This window comes from Salvelinus alpinus, chromosome 6, assembly GCF_045679555.1.
Source record: "Salvelinus alpinus chromosome 6, SLU_Salpinus.1, whole genome shotgun sequence".
NCBI lineage: Eukaryota > Metazoa > Chordata > Actinopteri > Salmoniformes > Salmonidae > Salvelinus > Salvelinus alpinus.
The window spans coordinates 70,079,065-70,104,063 of NC_092091.1; the positions used below are offsets into that span (position 1 = coordinate 70,079,065).

General features: G+C 44.4%; 1 protein-coding gene across 6 annotated transcripts; it reads right to left on the reverse strand.

Moving 5' to 3' along the window:
* Positions 1–1,414: 1,414 nt before the first annotated feature.
* aimp1a (aminoacyl tRNA synthetase complex interacting multifunctional protein 1a) lies at positions 1,415–24,998 on the reverse strand. Of its 6 annotated transcripts, none has more exons than XM_071407699.1 (7): positions 24,896–24,998; positions 16,458–16,600; positions 16,040–16,153; positions 13,680–13,847; positions 11,129–11,328; positions 7,052–7,220; positions 1,415–1,822 (listed from the first exon to the last, which is right to left on the reverse strand). In XM_071407699.1, the coding sequence occupies exons 2-7, from the start codon at positions 16,564–16,566 to the stop codon at positions 1,656–1,658; spliced, it is 927 nt and encodes a 308-aa protein (XP_071263800.1). In that variant the 5' UTR covers positions 16,567–16,600; positions 24,896–24,998; the 3' UTR covers positions 1,415–1,655. The 6 variants fall into 6 exon arrangements, with proteins under 6 accessions (XP_071263800.1, XP_071263799.1, XP_071263798.1 ...); XM_071407698.1 differs by having other exon boundaries at positions 16,040–16,174; positions 24,896–24,988; XM_071407697.1 differs by lacking the exon at positions 24,896–24,998 and adding an exon at positions 24,482–24,638.
* Between the last annotated feature and the right edge of the window lies 1 nt (position 24,999).

Below are 24,999 nucleotides of genomic sequence, written 5' to 3' on the forward strand. Positions count from 1 at the left end.
TGTGTCAGAGAGCTAGAACTTTTGATCCAGTCGTTGTTCTGATTGCCTGAGATTATACTAAGAGATCCTTGATTCAGGTGTTGGGTCAGTTAGAAATCAAATGATTTTCCTTTGCTGTCGTGGAATGTGTGTGTTGTAATGGTAGGAGACGGTCTTTCCTGAGGGAAACTCTGTACATGTTCTGGATATGGCTGGATGCTAATACCAGGCAAACTACACTGGTACCAGGAGCCTTCTTTTCAGAACATGTCATCAATATAAAAATGATCCAGTGCTGTGTTTATAATGGGTAACATGTGATTCTGTTAACCATTAGATTCCTTCAAATAAACCGAGGCAATACAAGTGCAAGTCATATCATGGGACATGACCTTAGCTGTAGCATATGAAGGGGTACCACTGAAAGAGATGTGTTCAGATTGGTTTGATCCAAAAGCACAGAGGGAAAAAATCTAACGGGAGGAACAGAATTAAACAACACAGGATACTTTGACCCTGAAAAACTGGGCTGAGCAACAGCCTTGAAGAGCGGGCTAATGACTGAACCTTGAAGAGCGGGCTAATGACTGAACCTTAAAGAGCGGGCTAATGACTGAACCTTAAAGAGCGGGCTAATGACTGAACCTTAAAGAGCGGGCTAATGACTGAACCTTAAAGAGCGGGCTAATGACTGAACCTTAAAGAGCGGGCTAATGACTGAACCTTGAAGAGCAGGCTAATGACTGAACCTTAAAGAGCAGGCCAATGACTGAACCTTGAAGAGCAGGCTAATGACTGAACCTTAAAGAGCAGGCCAATGACTGAACCTTGAAGAGCAGGCTAATGACTGAACCTTGAAGAGCAGGCTAATGACTGAACCTTGAAGAGCAGGCCAATGACTGAACCTTGAAGAGCAGGCTAATGACTGAACCTTAAAGAGCAGGCCAATGACTGAACCTTGAAGAGCAGGCCAATGACTGAACCTTGAAGAGCAGGCTAATGACTGAACCTTGAAGAGCAGGCTAATGACTGTGAGAACAGGAATGGTGGTAGAAGGACTGAGTACTGGGGCAATTCCACTTTGTGACAGCACAAACAGTCATTCTGTTACCAAACTTAGCATCTCAGCATCATTCTGTTACCATGGAATTGCCCACTATCCAAAAGCCCTGCTGCGTAGCATCTGTGAAATTGATCCGTCTGTTTGTTGGCTTTGCAGAATGACATCCCCATTTCTTACCTTCGGCTCATAACGAACCAGAGAAATCAAAGCACTAACCAAACTAATAAATCACAAAAGTGACTTGCAGGATGAGTTAAGAATGCTAGAGAGCATTATCAAGGATTTCTAGGATGCAAACACACTTGTATAGTCTTGTACGACAGACGTCAGGCTTTATAAAGAAGAACCAAACAAGAGATCAACTGCAATGAGTTTAAGACCAACTGATAACCTTTTTATTGAACATCTTCAAAACACTTCATTTTGCTCCGTCGACATCATCACCATCACCCTCAGCACCATGGATGAGTAGCAGTTCCACAGGCTGAACAAGGACCTTCGCTAGTTCCACCTATAGAAATAAAATGACTGGAGCGGTCATTCACACGTTTCCCAATCCCACTATTTCCCACCATTCTAGTTCTACGGCTCCGTCCTCTGCATTCGTCTTCCTTTATTTGATGCCGCTGTTGCTCATGGTCTGAGCTTTGCATACTCCCTTGCCGGCGATCTCGAAGGGGGCTCCCTTGTAGTTGGCCACACACTGGCCGTCTGTCTTCAGGTCCGGCTGCACCGCCTCCCACACCTTCTTCTTGGGGTTCAGCTCCTTGTCTGGCTCACCTGGAAACATAGGAGAGAAACTAGATGACAGCTCCGACAGTTATGATGACCCACGTACCTTGTATGGAGCAATGCAGTGGTGTTTTGCACTAGATTTTTGAAGGGGCCATATTGAATATCTCATTGTGCATCGCTTGTATCTTTGTATGAATAACATTGGAGGGGGAACATGCCTCCATTTCGATGACATGATGCCTCTAGGGGCAACCACAGTAGATGATGGTGGCAACACTTTATCTGCCTTGCTAGCTGTTCTGTAGCCTTGTGCTAGACCATTGGTTTGTGCTGCTGGAGTACTTCCTTGGCGTAGTGTCGATTTTGAAACGTAAAAAAAGCTGAACCAGAAGTTTTACAGAAGCTTTTACTCTTTTAGCGCTAATTCAAAACGTATACAACATCCATGTTTGTCGGCAACTAATGGAGTTAGGGAGTTCTTCATTACCTCAGCATTGTGTTATTGGCAGTGTTTGGATATAACTTGGCATCTGTATGGATTCATAACTGGCACTCCACATTGGATTCATAACGTGCTTCTGTTGGGGTGTGATCTTTTCCTACTCCTCATCACAAACATCCTGGAAGACGTGTGAAGGAATTTTTTTGTTGAATTTTCCCAGCTTTGACACACTCTAGTTTGAACAGGAACCCGGATGCTCATTAGGGCTGGTGAATGTGTGAGCAATTACTGTTATCTATCCACACCAAGACCAATGCTGGACTGACTTACTGACTTGGTGCTACTAGCTAGCACAGAAATGTCACTATAAAATAGGAGTGCACAATTCTGGAAAGTTCATAGGAGAATCTCAAATTTTGCTAACAGTACAACTCCCTAAAATCTGGAATCCTGCGGGACCAAAGCTGACATCAAAATAAGAGAGAAGGAATGTCAAAAAGAGGGAATAATAGGCCATCATCCCTCAATGTCAACAACATCTTGTTGGAAAAGTGTTGGCCACCACCGCCCCGGCTATGTTTTTTAACGACCCAGAGGTGTGTACAGAACAGCTAGAAACCGACGAGACCGCCATAGCACCCCCGCCTCCTCCTTCCTTCTCTCCTCTCTTCCATTCCGTGGTCGTTCTCTGTGTGCGTAGAGTCGTAAAAAACACATTTTTTTGGCCGCTGGGAATTGAATGACCGCCCTAGTGGGATCGCTCGTTAAACAAACAGCTTGAGGAGGGGCCGGTGAGAGGAGATGAAAGGAGAACCCAGGCTGATGTCAGCGGGCTCCAGTCCTGACGGGGCGTCTGTGATGGAAAATCTCTCGTCATGTTCCACCTCTCTCTCTCCCCACAACTCACTCCCCAACTCCCAGTTCAGGTACTATTCCCTACCAACAACTGCACGACTCAACCCCCCCCAAAACAATTTGTTTTGCCAGCCCCACAACCATATTTTTGTATTAGCTCCAGGACAAAAACACATCTAAAAATCAGTCACATTGATGGTGGTGGGTTTCCACCTTCAACGTCAGGTGAGACATGAGGCTGGATATTCTATGACACGGAAGGCTTATTCTGGGGGACCAAAGCTGACATCAAAATAAGAGAGAGGGAATGAACCTAAAACCAAGTCCATCATCCTTTAACCCTCACTGTAAACAACATCCGGTTTGGAAAAGCGTTTGCCATCACCGCCGCGGCTACGTTTTTTAAACAACCCAGACATGTGTACAGAACAGCTAGAAACCGATGAGACCGCCTTAGCACCCCTGCCCATCTCCTCCTCCTCCCTCCATCGCCCTCTCCTCTCTGCCATCCTGTGGTCCTTCTCTGTGCGACCAACCTGAATGTGGCTCTAATTGACGTGCGTAGTCGTAAAACAAGTATTTTTGGCCGAGGGGGATCCCTCGTTAAACAAACAGCTTGAGGAAGGGCCGCTATGAGAGGAGAAGAGGAAGGAGAGAGGAGAGGGAAGGAGAAGAGGGAAGGATAAGAAAAAGGAGCAGAATAGAAAGGAGAGGGGAGATGGAAGGAGAAGAGAGAGGAGAGGGAAGGAGAAGAGGAAGGAGCAGAATAGAAAGGAGAGAGGAGAGGGAAGGAGAAGAAAAAGGAGCAGAATAGAAAGGAGAGGGGAGAGGAGAATAGAGAGGAGAGGGAAGGAGAAGAGGAAGGAGCAGGAGCAGAATAGAAAGGAGAGGGGAGATGGAAGGAGAAGAGAGGAGAGGGAAGGAGAAGAAGAAGGAGCAGAATAGAAAGGAGAGGGGAGAGGAGAATAGAGAGGAGAGGGAAGGAGAAGAGGAAGGAGCAGGATAGAAAGGAGAGGGAAGGAGAAGAGGAAGGAGCAGAATAGAAAGGAGAGGGGAGATGGAAGGAGAAGAGAGGAGAGGGAAGGAGAAGAGGAAGGAGCAGAATAGAAAGGAGAGGGGAGATGGAAGGAGAAGAGAGGAGAGGGAAGGAGAAGAGGAAGGAGCAGAATAGAAAGGAGAGGGGAGAGGAGAATAGAGAGGAGAGGGAAGGAGAAGAGGAAGGAGCAGAATAGAAAGGAGAGGGGAGAGGAGAATAGAAAGGGGACGGGAGAGGGAAGGAGAAGAGAGGAGGAGAGAGAAGATGAAAGGGTGTCTGTGTGATGGACACTCCATCGTCCCTATTCTCCCTTTCTATCGCCACAGCCTCTCTATCTCAGGGAAACTCCCAGTTCAGTTATTTTTCCCTACCAACAACCGCACAACCACTCTCCTCACCCCCCCCCCCCAAATTGTTTTGTTTTGCCAGCCCCACAACCATATTTTCTTATTAGCTCCTGACGGGAACAAATCTAAAATCACAGTCACATTGATGATGGTGGGTTTTCCCCTTCAACGTCCGGCGAGGCATGAGGTTGGACATTTTATGACGTTCAGGCAGGCTTTCCTCTAGTTCGGGTTTCTGTTCATTTCCCAGGCATGACATTGAACATGGAGTATGGTTAAAAGGCACTGGGATAGTGTATAGTCACTCTGTTAAAGATGATGAGTTCCATAAGCTGTGTTTTGTTGGGTGATTTGGTATAAAGAGCGCTTTAATTCTCTACATCTGAATCAAACCAGTCCTAGGTCCTTGAACAAGGCATTTAGGGTCTTTCAAATACTCTCCCACCTCCTAAACTCCCTTCTCTTGGTTGTGGATTCAGATGTATTAGGATCCCCATTAGCCGACATCAATGGCGGCAGCTAGTCTTACTGTGGTCCGACATAACGAAAAAGACTATATACTTTACATTTAATTGTGAGATTGTGGGAAAAGAGGACCTGACTTACACTTTAGTCAGAGGGAGTTGATTTGCGTGTCTATTCCGTTAACAGTCACAGTCCATTTAGCTCCAACCACTAAAGAGAACAGAGGAGTAAACGCTGCAATAGGAAAACTCTGTGGGGTCTTGAGAAGGCTTTGTGATTCCTCTCTTCAAAGATAAAGCCTTTGTTACCCGTGGAAAGATGGCAAGAGGACAGTTGGTTCTTCACATGTCATTTCATGTACAAATGTAAAGGCAATAAGGCCAACCACGTTATTTTGCTCAGGGCAATGCATTCAGTCATTTTCCTCTTGGTTGGAATCTATTGATGTTCTCTGGTGTTGGGTCATCTGAAGTGGCTTGTTGGTAATAAATAATTCATGACTCGAGCACACTGGCTGTGTCCCATTCCACCAGATGCAGCTGAAGCTAACGTGGTGTTCCACCATCATACCACACTCATTGTATGCTACTTTCATTTTAACCAGTGGAATGGCAAACATCAAGCCTTCAACTACTTTACCACATTTAATTCAGTTACCCAAGTGACATGGTCTGGATTTGAACCAACTAGATGAACTAACCAATAATTGGTCGACAAACTACTTATACCGAACAAAAATATAAAAACTCACCATGCAACAATTTCAACTATTTTACTGAGTTAGAGTTAATATAAGGACATCAATCAAATAAAATGAATTCATTAGGCCCTAATTTATGGATTTCACAGCCATGCCCAGACCCAGCCAATCAGAATGAATTTTCCCCATAAAAACGGCTTTATTACAGACAGAAAAACCCCTCAGTTCATCAGCGGTCAGGGTGGCTGGCCTCAGACGATCCTGCAGGTGAAGAAGCCAGATTTTGAGGTCCTGGGCTGGCGTGGTTACACGTGGTCTGCGGTTGTGAGACTGGTTGGACATACTGACAAATTCTCAAAAATAACGTTGGAGGCGGCTTATGGTAGAGAAATTAACATTAAACGCTCTGGCAACAGCTCTGGTGGACATTCATGCACTCAGAATGCCAATTGCTCGCTCCCTCAAAACTTGAGACATCTGTGGCATTCTGTTGTGTGCCAAAACTGACATTTTAGAGCTGCCTTTTATCGTCCCCAGCCTAAGGTGCACACCTGTGTAATGATCATGCTGTTTAATCAGCTTCTTGATATGCCACACCTGTCAGGTGGATGGATTATCTTGGCAAAGGAGAACTGCTCACTAATGTAAACAAATTTGAGCACAAAATTGGAGAGAAATAAGCTTTTTGTACATATGGAACATTCTGGGATCTTTTATTTCAGCTCATGAAACCATCACTTTACATGTTGCGTTTATATTTTTGTTCAGTTTATAAACCTTTGACAACCCCCCTTTATAAAGATATATGTGAAGTGTTATCGAGGTTAGGATACCCTGTGAAAGTGACGGCTACTTCCGCTTTACTTCCATTTCCCATGCTTTTTTAAATGGCCGTTGCGATTCTATCATCAAATTCATGAAAACGCAGTCATTTAAGATAGATATCAAATATGGTTTTGAGGATGAATGTACTTCTACCAGATGCCCTTTAGGAAGTTTTTGTGCTTGAAGACCATCACGTTATGTTTTTGCACATTGAAGATCATAAAAGAAAACTCCAAAAGTTGAAAAACTACAAGGCTGTGGGGGCAGTCACTTCCTGGTTACAGCTTATTAGCTTAAAAGCAGGTCTAGAGTCAAAAGCAGGTTGAGCTGTAGAGGGTATGATAAAGTAGCCTGGCTAAACGAGACTGAACACTGTGCTCCCCATTGAGTGCAGCATTCAGTCTAGTTTAACCAGGCTGATGAAGTAGACCCTAGAGGTCAGGGCCCATATTCACAAAGCCTCTCAGAAAAGGAGTGCTGATCTAGGACCTGTCCATACAATCTTCTTCATTATGATCTACAAGGCAAACTGATCCTAGATCAGCACTCCTACTCTGAGACTCTTTGTGGATACGGGCCAAGATGGTCAGGGGTGTTACAGTACCTGGGAAGCCCTGGAAGATGACTCTGTCCCCGGGCACGGCACCGCTGGGAGGGTCTAGAATCTCCACCTTGTCTGGGGAGCTGGCACACATCACCATGGCCTGGGACACCACGCCTCTCATCTTAGCTGGCTTCAGGTTGCACAGCAGCACCGCCATGCGATTCTGCATCTGGGGGGGTGGGGGTAATAAGAGAAAGGGAAAAGGTTTACAACTATACTGAGATAGAGATATTAAATACATATATTTAACATTCTTCTGACGGACAAGAGGAAAAAGTATTGAAATAAAGAATACATGTTTTACTAGTAGAGAGAGATTAGGGAGCGCTGCTTTGACTCTGTACAAACCACACAGGGCATCTTACAGTGCTGTCTTCAGAATGAATGGCCTACTTTATGACTTGAATGGTTGAGAAGAGAAAACACCAATTGGTGTGGTCTCCACTCTCGATCTCTTTGCAGTACTGTGGTTTTCAGAATCCTATTCACACAATTCCCCCATGTCCAATCTTGTCATGTAAAATGACTGCCTCCGGCGGCATATGGTGTGTGTGTATGGTGTGCCTTATTTCAGAAACCAAGAAGAGCGAGAGAAAACAACATTATTCTTTCATGTCTGTGGAGTGACCTCGGAGGTTTACCCAAACTCTGAGAAGGCCAGAAGCCATTTCCATCAAAAGAGAAGAGGATGGAGAGAATACAGTGTACAAAGTCATGGTGCGTGTCACAGCTAGGAAAATAATGATGTCTTCATTTTGGAAACATCCTTTTAAAAAGTAAATGTTGACATAAATCTGCATACATTCCCCTCAGTGTGACACATTGTTTTGACAGCCTTCTTGCGGCAGCTTTTCTTCCTCAAGCGCCATTTGCTTAGCGGGGAAAGAGTGTGTGTGACGTCAGTTTTGTAATCAGTCGGATGTGCGGACTACAGAAGTCAAGTTTTGTGCGTCTATGTCACAGCTCTACTCTCACCCTGTGATTATGTAATTTCCTCAATTGAGGGGTTGACATTCAATTTCATGTAATGGCAATGAGGCCTGAAATCACTTGTCAAAGGTTAAAACTGAACACAATCCAAACACGCTAGAATTTGGCTTTCCAAAGTTTCCTTATTCCGGCCAACGTACAAGGGACAAACTTGCCAGGGCACTCAAATCTACATTGCTGCCAGTGGGCCCTCTACATTGCTGCCAGTGGGCCCTCTACATTGCTGCCAGTGGGCCCTCTACATTGCTGCCAGTGGGCCCTCTACATTGCTGCCAGTGGGCCCTCTACATTGCTGCCAGTGGGCCCTCTACATTGCTGCCAGTGGGCCCTCTACATTGCTGCCAGTGGGCCCTCTACATTGCTGCCAGTGGGCCCTCTACATTGCTGCCAGTGGGCCCTCTACATTGCTGCCAGTGGGCCCTCTACATGCATACATGCATACTGGCAGCAATGTAGAGGGCCCTCTACATTGCTGCCAGTGAAAGTGTTTAGCTTTACTCCTCATGTCGTTCTTCAAACTCCAGTATGTTCCTTGAAACAGGGAAGGCTCAATGTCTTGTATGCATGGTCTGTCGTCACGTTGACTCTCACACAATGAATGACTTGACGAGAAAGTAAAAGTAAGGATTCTGTTAACTGTGGGTTCTACTTGTCCAAATGCTGCTCGTCTAGCCCCGGTGTGGAAGGAAGAAGGCTGCTCGTCAAGCCCCGATGTGGAAGGAAGAAGGCTGCTCGTCAAGCCCCGGTGTGGAAGGAAGAAGGCTGCTCGTCAAGCCCCGGTGTGGAAGGAAGAAGGCTGCTCGTCAAGCCCCGGTGTGGAAGGAAGAAGGCTGCTCGTCAAGCCCCGGTGTGGAAGGAAGAAGGCTGCTCGTCAAGCCCCGGTGTGGAAGGAAGAAGGCTGCTCGTCAAGCCCCTGTGTGGAAGGAAGAAGGCTGCTCGTCAAGCCCCGGTGTGGAAGGAAGAAGGCTGCTCGTCAAGCCCCGGTGTGGAAGGAAGAAGGCTGCTCGTCAAGCCCCGGTGTGGAAGGAAGAAGGCTGCTCGTCAAGCCCCGGTGTGGAAGGAAGAAGGCTGCTCGTCAAGCCCCGGTGTGGAAGGAAGAAGGCTGCTCGTCAAGCCCCGGTGTGGAAGGAAGAAGGCTGCTCGTCAAGCCCCGGTGTGGAAGGAAGAAGGCTGCTCGTCAAGCCCCGGTGTGGAAGGAAGAAGGCTGCTCGTCAAGCCCCGGTGTGGAAGGAAGAAGGCTGCTCGTCAAGCCCCGGTGTGGAAGGAAGAAGGCATTCTCTCTTTAAATGACCAAAATGAAATCTAGTCATTACAGGGACATGTGCTTGGACTGTCTTGGAGTCTCTGTGTAATTGACTACGGCTTATGACAAATGTCTCAGTGAAAAAGGTTATTTCAGTGGTGAAGAAACACTTCACAATTCAACACACTTCAACTACAGAACGTACATTAAAATGCAATAAAAATGATTGTCAAACAAATGTAGGCCCTAGCTTAGTAATGTAGCAGATAGCTACAGAACTACAAGTCTTTCAATAAATGTATATAAAAATGTAATAAAAAATGTCATTCCCAATTACTCTTCTCATAGAACCATAGATATATGACTCTGACAGTGTTTGTGTACAAAGAGTCCAACGTGCATGTGCTTTCATTTATAGGGATCATACATTGTCTATATAAAGCAGGATGTACAAAGACTCACTATGTTTTGGAGATGAATCAAAAGAGGCAAACCGAGAAAAGAGGTTTGATTGTAAAGAGAAACCGGGGCCTTCTGCTCGGTGAATAAGACCGCAAACAAATTACTTTTGCGTCTGAGACAAATCATAAATTCCGGGGCAATAACTAACTGAAAACCAAGTCTGTGTGTGCAGACACCTACGTCGTAGACATTAAAAAGCATCACGTGAACCCTGACACAGACTACATTGGAGTAGTCACTTCACATGGGTTATTAAACCCAGAACATGACCCTGGCTAGCCAGAGTTATAGCACCCGTGTGTCCAATAAAAACAGCTGAATTTATTGTAGTGAAAATAAGGCAAAAAAAACAACGACACAGTAGTGTTAAAACAGCAATCTTTAAAACCAATGTTATTTGACTACCAAAAGCATGTAGAGAGCTTTGTAGTCTACTAGGTCAGCCTCCCAAGTCTTCCTGAATGACCGTTAAGCTCCCAGTACCTGTTAAGTACAGTAACAGTCTTACTCTGTATTGTCTGTGGGCAGACTGGGTTCCAGACACACAAAACATTCCAAAGGGGCATTGGTCTGGTAACAACCCGATGAGTTGGTCTGGTAACAACCCGATGAGTTGGTCTGGTAACAGCCCGATGAGTTGGTCTGGTAACAGCCCGATGAGTTGGTCTGGTAACAGCCCGATGAGTTGGTCTGGTAACAGCCCGATGAGTTGGTCTGGTAACAACCCGATGAGTTGGTCTGGTAACAGCCCGATGAGTTGGTCTGGTAACAGCCCGATGAGTTGGTCTGGTAACAGCCCGATGAGTTGGTCTGGTAACAGCCCGATGAGTTGGTCTGGTAACAGCCCGATGAGTTGGTCTGGTAACAGCCCGATGAGTTGGTCTGGTAACAACCCGATGAGTTGGTCTGGTAACAACCCGATGAGTTGGTCTGGTAACAACCCGATGAGTTGGTCTGGTAACAACCCGATGAGTTGGTCTGGTAACAACCCGATGAGTTGGTCTGGTAACAACCCGATGGGTTGGTCTGGTAACAACCCGATGGGTTGGTCTGGTAACAACCCGATGGGTTGGTCTGGTAACAACCCGATGAGTTGGTCTGGTAACAACCCGATGAGTTGGTCTGGTAACAACCCGATGAGTTGTCTGACTGAAACAGGCCTTGCGTGAATACTTGACATTGTGAGGCTCTTCGGCTGCATTTAGACAGGTAACCCAATTCTGAACCTTTTTTCCACAAATTTGTCCTTTTACCAATCACATCAGATCTTTTCACATCGGATCTTATTCAGAGCTGATCTGATTTTTCACAGCGGATCTGACATTTGGTTGGGCAGTAGCCGGTGTTAGGCTGTGTTGGTACTAGGCTGTGCATTCCAGTACCTGATCTATGGGTATGTGCTTGACCAGCCCGCTGACCACCGTCCTGGGGGCTGCCTCTCCCACATCCACCTGCTCCACATAGAGTGAGTCGGCGTCCGGGTGCTTCTCGGCCGTGACGATGCGTCCCACCCTCATGTCCAGACGCGACACGTCCACCTTAGCCTCCTCCTGAGGGGCCACAGGCTTCTTCTCTCCCTTCTCTGTGATAGGACACACAGAGAGGAAAGGGTTAAACCAGACAGACAGACAGACAGACAGACAGACAGACAGACAGACAGACAGACAGACAGACAGACAGAGAGAGAGAGAGAGAGAGACACCCAATATGAACTTGTAGTTAAGTCACTTTGGATAAGAGTGAGTTTGTCTGACTGGCATGTAAAGTAGCTCTTGACAAAGCTGTGGTCCTCTGTAGCTGTGTGACTGTGGTCCTCTGTAGCTGTGTGACTGTGGTCCTCTGTAGCTCAGTTGGTAGAGCATAGCGCTTGCAACGCCAGGATAGTGGGTCTGATTCCTGGGACCAACCATACGTAAATATTATGCAAGAATGACTAAGTCGCTTTGGATAAAGGCGTCTGTTCAAATGGTATATATTATTTCTATAAGATACAATACAGGCTCTGCCACAGAAGGTATAGTATTCTAGACTGGGTTCAGGGATGGCATACTGACTCCCTGCCTTTATTACATTAAAAGGTCCAGCAGAGAATGTATTTTTTCCAGGCATCTAATGCAAGACTTCTTTGAGATTATGTTCAGCCCACTGCTATGGTAGTGTTCCCTGGGGACTCATTAGGATCCATTTGAACCTAGTCTGTGTGGAAACTATGCTGAGTGGTTCAGCCATCTTGACTGTTCTGATCCAATTTACCCCAAAGTGAAAACAAATCTGCGCGGCGACTCTGAAGCCCCAGCGTGGCATTTTTGACTGTGATCACCGCAGGCGTTAAATAATAGTACATTTACTTTTCCACAACTCACCAGAATTCTGAGGAGACTTAAAGCAAATATCAATATCAATACCCACTGTTAAAACATAGGCTCCGACACGCTTTTCACGGACACTAGGGTGTTGTTGCGTGCCAGACGCTTCCAATGATATGGGGTGGATAGTATGAAGTGGTCTCGTCTCCTAGTCTCGTCTCCTTCATTTCTTTCCTAGATGGTGGGAACCTTCCAGTTGGGAGCTCAACTACCCGATTGCTCGAACCAGCAAACTACTGGTCCGCTTCTCTAACCTCTGGGCTACCTACTTAAAAACTTCTGCACTGTTAGGAAAACAGCGTATTGATGTGTGACGTCATCCGCCTGGCCCCTGAGCAGCAGTGCACCACACCACGGGCCGGCTGATCGATTTGATTGCCAGGCGATGATTGTTTAGATGAGGTGCGAACACAGTCACATCAAAGCCTTTGTGTGGAAACGAGGATATCCACACGTACTAAAACAAAGCAATCCGCAACAGTGGACATAAAAACCAAACACTATCAGATATTTACTGCTCTGTTTTCCATTGACATCTGGCAGTCAGAAAAGCCAGATACAAACCGGTTCAGTCTACATCGCAAAGCATTCTCTTCTTCTCTGAATTATAACCTTGTAAATAATCTGGGGAAGATCATTCCCAAATTTGCCGCGACAGTTAATTAGTCCAGCTGGGTTTGACGTCTGAGTGGAACGAGGCTTCGGCTGATTTATTGTAAATAGAATATAATTTTAACAATAAACCAAAAAAAGTTCAAAAGAATAAAACCCGTTTTTAGATCTAATTTGACAGAGGAAAAGAACAGCATGTTATATTATACTGCATTAGAGCATCTCTGGTTTAGCCCTGGAGAGGTTGTGCAAAGCCTCAAGATGAATGGTGTCGACACAATATAAACATCCAAACTGGAATTCTGCCTGTCTCCCATTACAGCATTGACACTTCTGCTAAGACTATTCTCTCATCACCGAAACAAGTTACTACATTTTTATATTTTATTAAAATCATCAAGGTTAAAAATCTACTTCAGGATAAATCACAGAAAGATTTCGGAGAAAGATAATTTGTTTTGGGAAAAGGCCCGTCTGTAATGTTGGAAATTGAAACGTTAGGCCAAAGTTTAAAACGGATCCCCTCTATTTGCAGTTTCTCCTTGCGCCTTTCGTCCATTATCGCCAGATATGACAAATTCAGATGGAGAACACCTGCCTGGGAAATCACAAATGGTCATTAAAGTACAGACAGATCGCTGCATCCAGCCAGGCATTGATGGAAACGCTGGATCTAAGACAAGGGCTTGTGTTCCAAATGGAAAGAAATGTCAGAGAAGTGCAGACAAAAAACCCCATCCCAAAGCTAAATCATGGAGCACTTCAACTCAAATTGTCATTGAAGAGGCGCTTAGGCCTACTTCAATTTTCGCTGACAAATCGAAAAACCAAATATGACATATTTCACTTTAGTGTGGTGGAACGTTGAGGGGTTTGACAATTATGAGTGTGTGAAATCACAGATGTGGAAGGGCCCTGCAATTTCAACAACAAGTCACTTCTTGCTTTGCTTTACCCTTTTTCTCTGGTCTATTCTTCTTGCCCTCGCTGTTTTTGGGAGGGGGGCTGGCAGTGGCAACAGCAGAGGTGGAGGACCTTGCTGGGGATGAGGGCTGAGGAGGTGTGGACTTGGAGGCACACTGGACACTCGAGTCTCCTGCTGTTGGCATGGCCACCTCCCTCACTGCAGAAGGAAAAAACAGAGAGAAGATTCATTTAACACTTTTATCCAAAAGAGACTTAGGGCAATATTCAGTCTGTAAAGCTGAAGCATTACAGATTTCGCAACACAAACTTAAAAGATAATTTCCGATTGAGCCGACATAAGCAGCGTTTACCATGAATGCAGTCTCCGCTAAAATAGGAACATTGCCTTTAAATTTCAATCCCGCTGTAAAGCTGAATTTCCACGATGCAAATTGAATAGAGCCCTTAAACTCTGTTCTAATAGTCACACTAGCATACAATATTGGACACATGCTAAGTGGTATGCTAGTATGGATATTGGAATGTTGCCTTACAGTTGACAGTGATAGATGAATTAAGTACATCTGGCCCATGCGGGAATTGAACCCAGAACCCTGGTGTTGCCGGCACTATGCTGTAACTAACCCACTGAGCCATGAGTGAGGATATTCACCTCCAGTTACAGCAGTACTGCTGGTTTTATTTTGAGGCTACTGGTTAGAATCCAGGGAACTGGTTTGTAACGTGGAGATCAGAGGCTGATTATAAGGGGTGGATAAAAACCAGCAGAACTGGAGTTGAACGCTCCTCTGCATTACCGTTCAGATAGGCTGTTTGATACTGTAGCAAGTTCCAATACACAATATATCTTCAGGTTGGATATTTTGCTTTTGAACCCAGAGGCATTAATATCCTTTTTCACACTACTGAGCCAAGCCATACTGAGCTGGCCTGGCTATGCATCCACCATAGTTGCTGGAATCATTCAGGCTTGAACAATGTGAAAATAAAATATCCGAACCCGGGCAGTATGGTTTGGGTGAGTACGATAGTATGAAAGGGGTATAACGAAGCCATCGACCCTGACAGATGGTACTTTGAATTAAGAATGACGGTGAGGGATCGTTGGATATGAAGGCTCTTCATGGAGCTGTACTTTGCCTAATTAGTTTCAGCAACATCATTTTACTTAATGATAGAGAAAACTTTATTCATAGACCCAATGGGAGGAAAGACCAGCCTCCTAAAGCTTGTTTTGATTGGAAAATGACAGTGTCCATGGCAACTCGGAAAACAAGGAAATATAGTTTTAAATCTCCTCAATCAATCTCCGGATTGTTTTTGGGTGGGGAACCCATCATTTCAGGTTGAAATTTGGACGTAAAGTCATACTTTATCCACGTTTTAAATCTAATGTTGAGAGCTGAGGTTCGGAACTTAAAAGATTACCTTTAAAACAACATGGCAATTAACCTTTTAAAAATGCTGTCGTTCCTCCTGCTCTTGCCATGTCGTTCTCTGTTGCTCAAAATGCCCAGACAGTACCCATGAAGGTCTTTACTTTACGTCAGTCAGTCATCTTCATAACAAAACTGTGATTTAGCTTATTTTCAGCGTCACAGAGCCCCATTGAAACAAATACCAAAAATAAACAGCGGAATTGGATACGTGGAAAAACGTAAAACATAATCCTGCAGTCCTTTTCGCACACATTCCTGAGCGCTCCAAAAATAACATGTAGAGATAGCCTTTTGATGAGGGCTACACTGCCTATTTGTACGACTCCTCTGGTTTCTTACCACCTAGTTCTCCTCTCTGGAAGCCATTACTGACGTGTTAATGATCACAGAGACTGTTTGCCCTTGTATGTTAATGCATGACAGAGGCGCGATATCACAACAGGGTTGTAGTACGCCGCCAGTCACGCAGACGGCATGCCGTTTGATTTTGGCAGTTGGGGGGTTGCCTAGTACCCCCCATCATGGCTCTAATGATGGACATACTTGGGCCCTTGAGTTCAATTATTTGTTTGAACTTTGATAGTAAAAAAAAAAGAAGGTCTGGTTGTAATATTAGAATGAGACGAGAAGGCATTTTATTAAGATCTAGGACTGTTACTAATACAGCTAAACAAACAATGTGTCGCTAATGAGTTGCCTCAGACACCGTCAACCACTCAAGTGTGAGAACTTTACCCTACAGCTAGCTATAGCTATGTGGTTGATAACATCAAGGCCGTACCAAAGGAATGGCGTCTGTTCTTTGAAGAATGAGGTTCCCCTCAGGAAAAATTAAGTTCTGCTCAATCGCAGTCTGAACAGCATCAGTATTTAATCTCAGAGGAGGTCATAGCAGAAGTTAAACAGGATGTGACAGAGGATGGAAAACTGTCACCAACAAACTACGTACCTCCTCTGCTCTTCTCCTTCTCCAGCAGTGTTTGCTTCAGTTGCTCGATGTCCCTCTTCAGCTTGGTGTTCTCCACCATCAGTTTCTTCTCTTCTCTGACGGTGGCCTGCACCTCTATGTTCAGACAGAAAGCTCCTGTCACAATTTTATAGGGTCAAACATGTATCATTTCGTTTTAGCCTACAGCTTCTTTCCCTCCCCAACATTGGCTTTAAACCGTTTCTACAGCTAGGCTACTTCGCCCTGAGAATGTGCACTCATGTAGAGTTGAGGTCAAACTCAAAAAGTGATTGTCTTTTTAGAAGGAATTTCAACAACTTGAGGAATACATTTGACCCCATACTCTGTTTGAGATTGAGTATGCGCATGCATCTCTATGTTTGCTTGTGTATCTGTGCACGCTTTTGGTGTCTCTTACTGGCTTTCTCCTTGAGCAGCTGGACCTGCTGTTTGAGGTAGTCTATAATGTGGTCGGCCTCGGCTGCCCGCTGTTCCAGCCTCATCACGGAGGGAGTGTGACCCGACATCTTGACCAGGGGTAGGGAGCGTGTTACTAGGAACCTGGAATCAGAAAACAAAACCTACCAGTGAGAAAGAACCACAGGTATTTGCTGTACACTGGACCCTATGATCACTTGGCTACATAGCTGATGCCTGCTGGACTGTTCATTTATCACGGTACTCCACTTTGTTTACCTTTGTTTATCTGTCGGCCCTAGCCCCGAACTCAGGCCCTGTGTGTAGTTAACCGACCCTCTCTGCCCATTCATCGCCATTTTCCCTGTTGTTGTTGTCTTAGCTAATTAGCTGTTGTCGTCTTACCCGTTGTTGTCTTAGCTAGCTCTCCCAATCAACACCTGTGATTGCTTTATGCCTCGCTTTGTCTCTCTCAAATGTCAATATGCCTTGTATACTGTTGTTTAGGATAATTATCATTGTTTTAGTTTACTGCGGAGCCCCTAGTCCCACTGTACATGCCTTTGATACCTCCTTTGTCCCACCTCCCACACATGCGGTGACCTCACACAGTATAACCAGCGTGTCCAGAGATGCAACCTCTCTTATCATCACTCAGTGCCTGGGATTACCTCCACTGTACCCGCACCTCACCATACCAGTCTGCACATTATGCCCTTAATCTATTCTACCACGGCCAGAAATCTGCTCCTTTTATTCTCTGTCCCCAACGCACTAGACGACCAGTTTTGCTAGCCTTTAGCCGTACCCTCATCCTATTCCTTCTCTGTTCCTCGGGTGATGTGGAGGCTAACCCAGGCCCTGCGTGACCCCAGTCACTTTCATTTGTTGACTTCTGTAATCGAAAAAACCTTGGTTTCATGCATGTCAACATCAGAAGCCTCCTCCCTAAGTTTGTTTTACTCACTGCTTTAGCACACTCCGCCAACCCTGATGTCCTTGCCGTGTCTGAATCCTGGCTTAGGAAGGCCACCAAAAATTTTGAGATTTCCATACCCTCCAAATACACCTCTCAGGGAAGTCAGGAACCAATACACACAGTCAGTCAGGAAAGCAAAGGCTAGCTTTTTCAAACAGAAATGTGCATCCTGTAGCTCTAACTCCAAAAAGATTTGGGACACTGTAAAGTCCATGGAGAACAAGAGCACCTCCTCCCAGCTGCCCACTGCACTGAGGCTAGGCGACACGGTCACCACCGATAAATCCATGATAATAGAACATTTCAATAAGCATCTCTCTACGGCTGGCCATGCTTTCCTCCTGGCTACCCCAACCCCGGCCAACAGCTCCGCACCCCCCGCAGCTACTTGCCCGAGCCTGTTCCAGCTTCTCCTTCACCCAAATCCAGATCGCAGATGTTCTGAAAGAGCTGCAAAACCTGGACCCGTACAAATCAGCTGGGCTAGACAATCTGGACCCTCTCTTTCTAAAATGATCTGCCGCCATTGTTGCAACCCCTATTACCAGCATGTTCAACCTCTCTTTCATATCGTCCGAGATCCCTAAAGATTGGAAAGCTGCCGCGGTCATCCCCCTCTTCAAAGGGGGTGACACTCTAGACCCAAACTGTTACAGACCTATATCCATCCTGCCCTGCCTTTCTAAAGTCTTTGAAGGCCAAGTTAATAAACAGATCACTGACCATTTCGAATCCCACCGTACCTTCTCTGCTGTGCAATCCGGTTTCCGAGCTGGTAACAGGTGCACCTCAGCCATGCTCAAGGTATTAAACGATATCCTAACCACCATCGATAAAAGACAGTACTGTGCAGCCGTCTTCATCTTCCTGGCCAAGGCTTTCGACTCTGTCAATCACCGTATTCTTATCGGCAGACTCAATAGCCTTGGTTTCTCAAATGACTGCCTCGCCTGGTTCACCAACTACTTCGCAGATAGAGTTAAGTGTGTAAAATCGGAGGGCCTGTTGTCCGTACTCTGGCAGTCTCTATGGTGGTACCACAGGGTTCAATTCTCGTCCGACTGTTTTCTCTGTATATATCAACGATGTCACTCTTGCTGCGGGTGATTCCCTGATCCACCTCTACGCAGACGACATCATTCTGTATACATCTGGCCCTTCTTTGGACACTGTGTTAACTAACCTCCAAACGAGCTTCAATGCCATACAACACTCCTTCCGTGGCCTCCAACTGCTCTTAAACGCTAGCAAAACCAAATGCATGCTATTCAACCGTTCGCTGCCCGCACCCGCCCGCCCGACTAGCATCACTACTCTGGACGGTTCTGACCTAGAATACGTGGACAACTACAAATACCTAGGTGTCTGGCTAGACTGTAAACTCTCCTTCCAGACTCATATCAAACATCTCCAATCCAAAATCAAATCTAGAATTGGCTTTCTATTTCGCAACAAAGCCTCCTTCACTCACGCCGCCAAACTTACCCTAGTAAAACTGACTATCCTACCGATCCTTGACTTTGGCAATGTCATCTACAAAATAGCTTCCACTACTCTACTCAGCAAATTGGATGCAGTCTATCACAGTGCCATCCGTTTTGTTACCAAAGCGCCTTATACCACCCACCACTGCGACCTGTATGCTCTAGTCGGCTGGCCCTCGCTACATATTCGTCGCCAGACCCACTGGCTCCAGGTCATCTATAAGTCTATGCTAGGTAAAACTCTGCTCACTGGTCACGATAACAACACCCACCCGTAGCACGCCCTCCAGCAGGTATATCTCACTGGTCATCCCCAAAGCCAAAATTGGCCACCTTTCCTTTCAGTTCTCTGCTGCCAGTGACTGGAACGAATTGCAAAAATCGCTGAAGCTGGAGACTTACATTTCCCTCACTAACTTTAAACAAACATCAGCTATCTGAGCAGCTACCTGATCGCTGCAGCTATACATAGTCCATCTGCAAATAGCCCACCCAATCTACCTACCTCATCCCCATATTGTTTTTATTTACTTTGCTGCTCTTTTGCACACCAGTATCACTACTTACACATCATCATCTGCTCATCTATCACTCCAGTGTTAATCTGCTAAATTGTAATTACTTCGCTACTATGGCCTATTTATTGCCTTACCTCCTCACGCCATTTGCACACACTGTATATAGACTCTTTTTTCCCCTATTGTGTTATTGACTGTAGGCTTGTTTATTCCATGTGTAACTCAGTGTTGTTGTTTATGTCACACTGCTTTGCTTTATCTTGGCCAGGTCGCAGTTGTAAATGAGAACATGTTCTCAAATGGCCAACCTGGTTAAATAATGGTGAAAAAAATAAAAACAAGACACACTTGAAACAGAGACATTCTGAAATTTGGGAAAGCAACCCCAACAAGACACAATGAGAAATAGAGAATGAGAAATAGAATTGTGTCAATCCACCTTTCAGTTAAATGGAAAAGTATGTTCTAAGAATTATATTTCTGTGCTACAGTACAGCACAGACATTTAAAACATGAGGGATGTAATATATAGGCTCATATCATCAGGAAATCTGGGAAGTTGGAAGTATCCCAAAGACAAGACAACCACAAGAGAATCCCAGGTTGCTGCTACAGCACACAGGCATGTTAGCTCATAATAATAGCGCATGTGGGACATCTGCCCGGCCTATTCAAGAGGCTGGCTTCCTTCCACAAGCATTGAAGAGATAATCAAATCTAATTTTATTTGTCACATGCGCCGAATACAACAAGTGTAGACTTTATTGTGAAATGCTTACTAAAGAGCCCTTTCCCAACACTGCAGTTCCAAAGTAGGAAAATTAACAAATGGATAAAAAGAAAGTAGTAACACAAAACTAAATAACAAGGACACACACACACACACACACACACACACACACACACACACACACACACACACACACACACACACACACACACACACACACACACACACACACACACACACACAGAGTACCAGTACCGAGTCAGTGTACTGGGGTACGTGGTAGTTGGGGTGATTTATTGAGGTAATGTGTACATGTAGGTTTGGTTAGGTGATTGATTGAAGTACTATGTACATGTATGTAGGGGGTGAAAAGCTGAAAGATAATAATCAGGGGATAAAATGTTGACAGTCATAAAAATAAGTCAATAAATGAGCTTATCCCTTCTTTTCCCCCTCCCTCTATCATTCCCTCTCTCTGGCAACTTGGAAGGAGGAAGCCGTTTCTTCTCAGTGCTGAGTCTGGAAACCAAAACATTGTCTCGACAAGCTCCAGGTCAACTCGGTCAAACCACATTATTCAATGACACAGCAAAAAAGCTAAACCCTATGACAATAAATGAAATAAACTGTTGTCTTTTAAAAATCTATTTTTGTTGTTTGCTCAGTTTTTTTCCTTTACAGGCACAAATGGGCAAATCACATTATAAACATCATCGGCGACGTGTGTGTTTGGTTTTAGGGATACTTTTAAAGTTCAAAAGGGATCAAACGACAGCCTCGTGCCACTCAACCAAAATGCAGCTGGACGACAGTTAGGGCTTTTCTTGTAATGTGTAATGTGCTTTGGACATGTACAAGCTTTGGCAATCCTCTCCCATTGACAAAGGAAAGGAAAGGGGGATTTTTACAAGGGCTCAGGCGAAAAGGGAGGAGAAGAAAACGTCCAACACATAGGCCGAGTACAGGGTGGCGCTGGAAAACAACAGCTGGAGCGAGATGAAAACAAAACTAAAGTCAGGGATGAGGAAATTAGAAACACAAAAAGAGCTGGAGTTGATAATATAGGGGATCAAAGAAGTTTGTTTGCTCGAAGGCTCGGAATCGATTTAACTGGGCTCTGTGGTGGAAGAATTTACGAGCGCCACTATAGGGCTGTTTTCATTTGTACAACTCCTGAAAATGAGCCCCGGGGCTGGGGCGGTGGGGCCTTGCCGAGCCACCTCTGACAGCACCCCAGGCTGGGCCTCCAGGCAGAAACAAGGAGTCCCCCAGGGGTCAGTATCCCTACCGTGGACATTGGACAACACTGCAGAGCAGATAGCTTAACAGAGGAGTTGATCATAACTGTCTCTGGATGTCATTCAATTCACAAGGTAGCCCGTTGGAACTAGAACTGCTTTGAGAGTAATGTTCCATCTCATAGTTTTTTCGGCACCGAGCAAATTTCAGGCCTGCTGAGCGCAAATTTGAACATTGCGAAAATTCTGTGCAACTTCCGGCACGCGTTTACTGTGAACACTGAGGTGGTACCTACTTTAAATTACAGTTTTAGCAGTCTGAGGTGAGCTGTGCGCAGGCACATTGGTTGAGAGGATAAAACATAACAATCATCACTTCCAACTCAAAGTCTATACAAGTCTAGACCTGGCTCCAAAACCACTTCTACTCTGCAACATTGAACACTCCACTAACTTCGGTTGTTAGGACACCAGTATCACGATACTCAGCGGTATTATGGATTTCCTGTGGAAATCAGTCCTAATGTTGGTTGGAAACAAGCAGCTTGATGTTGTCACCCAGAATCACATGTTTCTTTTCCAGCCTGTAGCACACCATATTTGGCATACAGTAGCTTTTTTATTAAAGGACCACAGAGTAAGTCTGTTTTGTGTTTTACTTGATGCCATGGAGAATCAGGTATCTTTGTATCACTACCAGTAATAGTATCAATACCAGTAATATTCTAGTATTGGGAGAGTGGGATGGTGAGTGAAACCAAAGAAGACTAGGGGAGATTGGTACTCACGTGACAGACAGATAGCAGCTGGCAAATCATATCCCCTTCCCTTTGGCATCTACTATATGACTAGGGTCCTATTAATATCAAATCAAATGTTATTTGTCACATGCTTTGTAAACAACAGGTGTAGACTAACAGTGAAATGCTGACTTACAGGCTCTTCCCAACAATGAAAAGAGAAATAATAGAAAAATAATAACACAAGGAATAAATATACAATGAGAAATGATAACTTGGTAATATACACGGGATACCAGTAACCGAGACGATGTGCAGGGGTACGAGGTAGTTGAGGTAGATATGTACATATAGGTATGGATAAAGTGACTAGGCAACAAGATAGATAATAAACAGTAACAGCAGCATATGTGATGAATCATAAAGGGTCAATGCAGATAGTTAAATAGTTAACCAATAGCTACCCGGACTAACTATTTCGAAGTTTTATGGCTTGGGGGTAGAAGCTGTTCTGGGTCATGTTGGTCCCAGACTTGGTACATCGGTACCGCTTTCTGTGCGTTTGCAGAGAGAACAGTCTATGGAACAGTCTATGTAGGCATTTGAATGCCAAGGAACAACAACCAATATACTAGTCAAATAGCCAACGGTCAGGAGTCTTGACTAACTTAACATCAGAAGACAGATTGATGAATAACCTATTGGTCAGCTGGTGGCCAATATAATATAGCCTAGTCTGATATTAAACTGTGCCTTGTTCCAGGTCTCTATGGGAAGGTCTAAGAGACGACATGCCAGAGAAATGTTTCACTCATCCCTAAAGGCTGTTTTTCTTTTCACCTCATTTTAGGGGGACATGGACAACACAACGGACGCAGGACCATCTTCAAGGAATAACCCAGGCGTTGGGTGATAGGCCTAGTACAAGTAGGAGCTAGCTCTGTTTTCACAGTTGGGTGATAGGCCTAGTACAAGTAGGAGTTTTGTTTTCATGTTATTTAGAGCGTTGGTTACTGTAACTGTGATGCCGGCAACAATTGAATAAATTTTTTTTGTAGGCGTTTACTGACACCGGTCATATTCAATGGGTGTTGCGTGTTCGTAAATTCATCAGTTATTCTGTGAATTTACAAATGCAGCCTTGGTTGGACTTCCTGAGCTGTGCATATTGCCTATTATTGGTGGGTGGCGATGGAAAATAATCCACCGAAGTAAAGACAGTTTCAGGTTGGATAGTCACACTTTCAAACCTCAATAGCTTTAAAACCACTTGAGCCACAGACTCCAAACAAGTGTCATGTTGTTGGAAAAATTCCGCATAACATTGCACTGGTCATATTTCCACAATTTGGAAATTAATTTGCTTTCCAAAGCTAATAAACATGTGGAAATGTAAACAGCATTCCGTATTCCTAGTTGAATAAGTTATGGAGCGTAAACAAGGTACAAACTTTTTTCCCATTTGAATTTCAATAGCTCCTTGGTCAAAAAGGGTGTGCAATGTGTAGGCCCACTGAGTGTACATTATGAACTTTGTTTGAGGTGTGTGGGTCACATGACCAAGGTGCTGTTGAATTTCAAAAATTTAAATAAATACATTTTAAATAGTGTGAGATGTAAATCGACAAAAAAGTGTGTCCAATATGCGTCTCTGCCATTGGGTCAGCTAGAACCAGTTTCAAAGTTTTAGGAGTAATGGTCAAAGAGCTATTGATTTTTTAAAATTCGATTTGTCACCATGTAGACGGTCCCTAACTGATGTTGGTGGAAGTAAGGAAAACTACATCGAATATCGAATATATATCGAATATCCAACTATAGCCGGCTTTCCTGTCAACAAAAACACATGTATAATCTCTAGGAACTCTACTTACCAGACGTAAAGTGAAATGTGTCCCTCGCTATAAAAATGTACATTTGAGTCAAACTTTTGCCCAAACCGCAACATATTCCTGCTGTGTAAGAAGTCTTGCATGAAGTGCGTGGTCTAATGGCAGCCCGCTGTCTAACTTCACAAGAATTTGGTGTGATTTTGACCAAAAAATTATTCTGACATGTATTTCATAGCAAGGGACACAATTCACTTTATGTCTTGTAAATAAAGTTCCTAGAAATTATACATATGCTTTTCTTTTTTTACAGGAAACGTGTGTACATGCCGGCTTAACGTTAGTTATATAGTTGTATCTGTGGTGAAATAACAGTATTGACGTTAACTAGCTCAGTTTAGCAATAGGGGTTGCATCGTTCTAACGCTAAAATACCAGGAATTTAGAAATAACTGGCTGATTTGAAAAATATACTAAAGATCAGAAATAAACAAGCATTCAACTTACATCAAACTGTGACCGCCTGCCTGTAATTGACACGTTTCGAATACCCACAGCTGTTCGAGAAAAGACCCACGTAGTCCCATGCGCATTGTCACTGGTTAGCATACCATCTGGCTAGCTCGGGCCTACTGGCATGCAATCTATATCCATATGATTAGACATTTCATATATGCGCCGCAGTTGCACAGTTTATACGCTCATGATCATTTTTGGGGGCAACTTGCTAGTGCCTGCGTAACCAGTAAATGTATACATTGTTTGACATTCAGAAGCAATTAGTAAATTACATTTCGAGCTAATACAAAATAAAAACATAGCAAGAATCGTACTACGAATTTTTGGTTATTTTTGTAGAAACATTGTTTATGAGATTTGATCAGGCATAGAAAATAAAGACACGCAGATAAAGTAAGATACCTGTTATATCCTTTGGTTTGTCAATATAAACACTAAGCAATAGATACATTTAACCAAAAGCTACTAACACCGGTTTATTGGTAAGCAAGGTTGCAATGTTTACA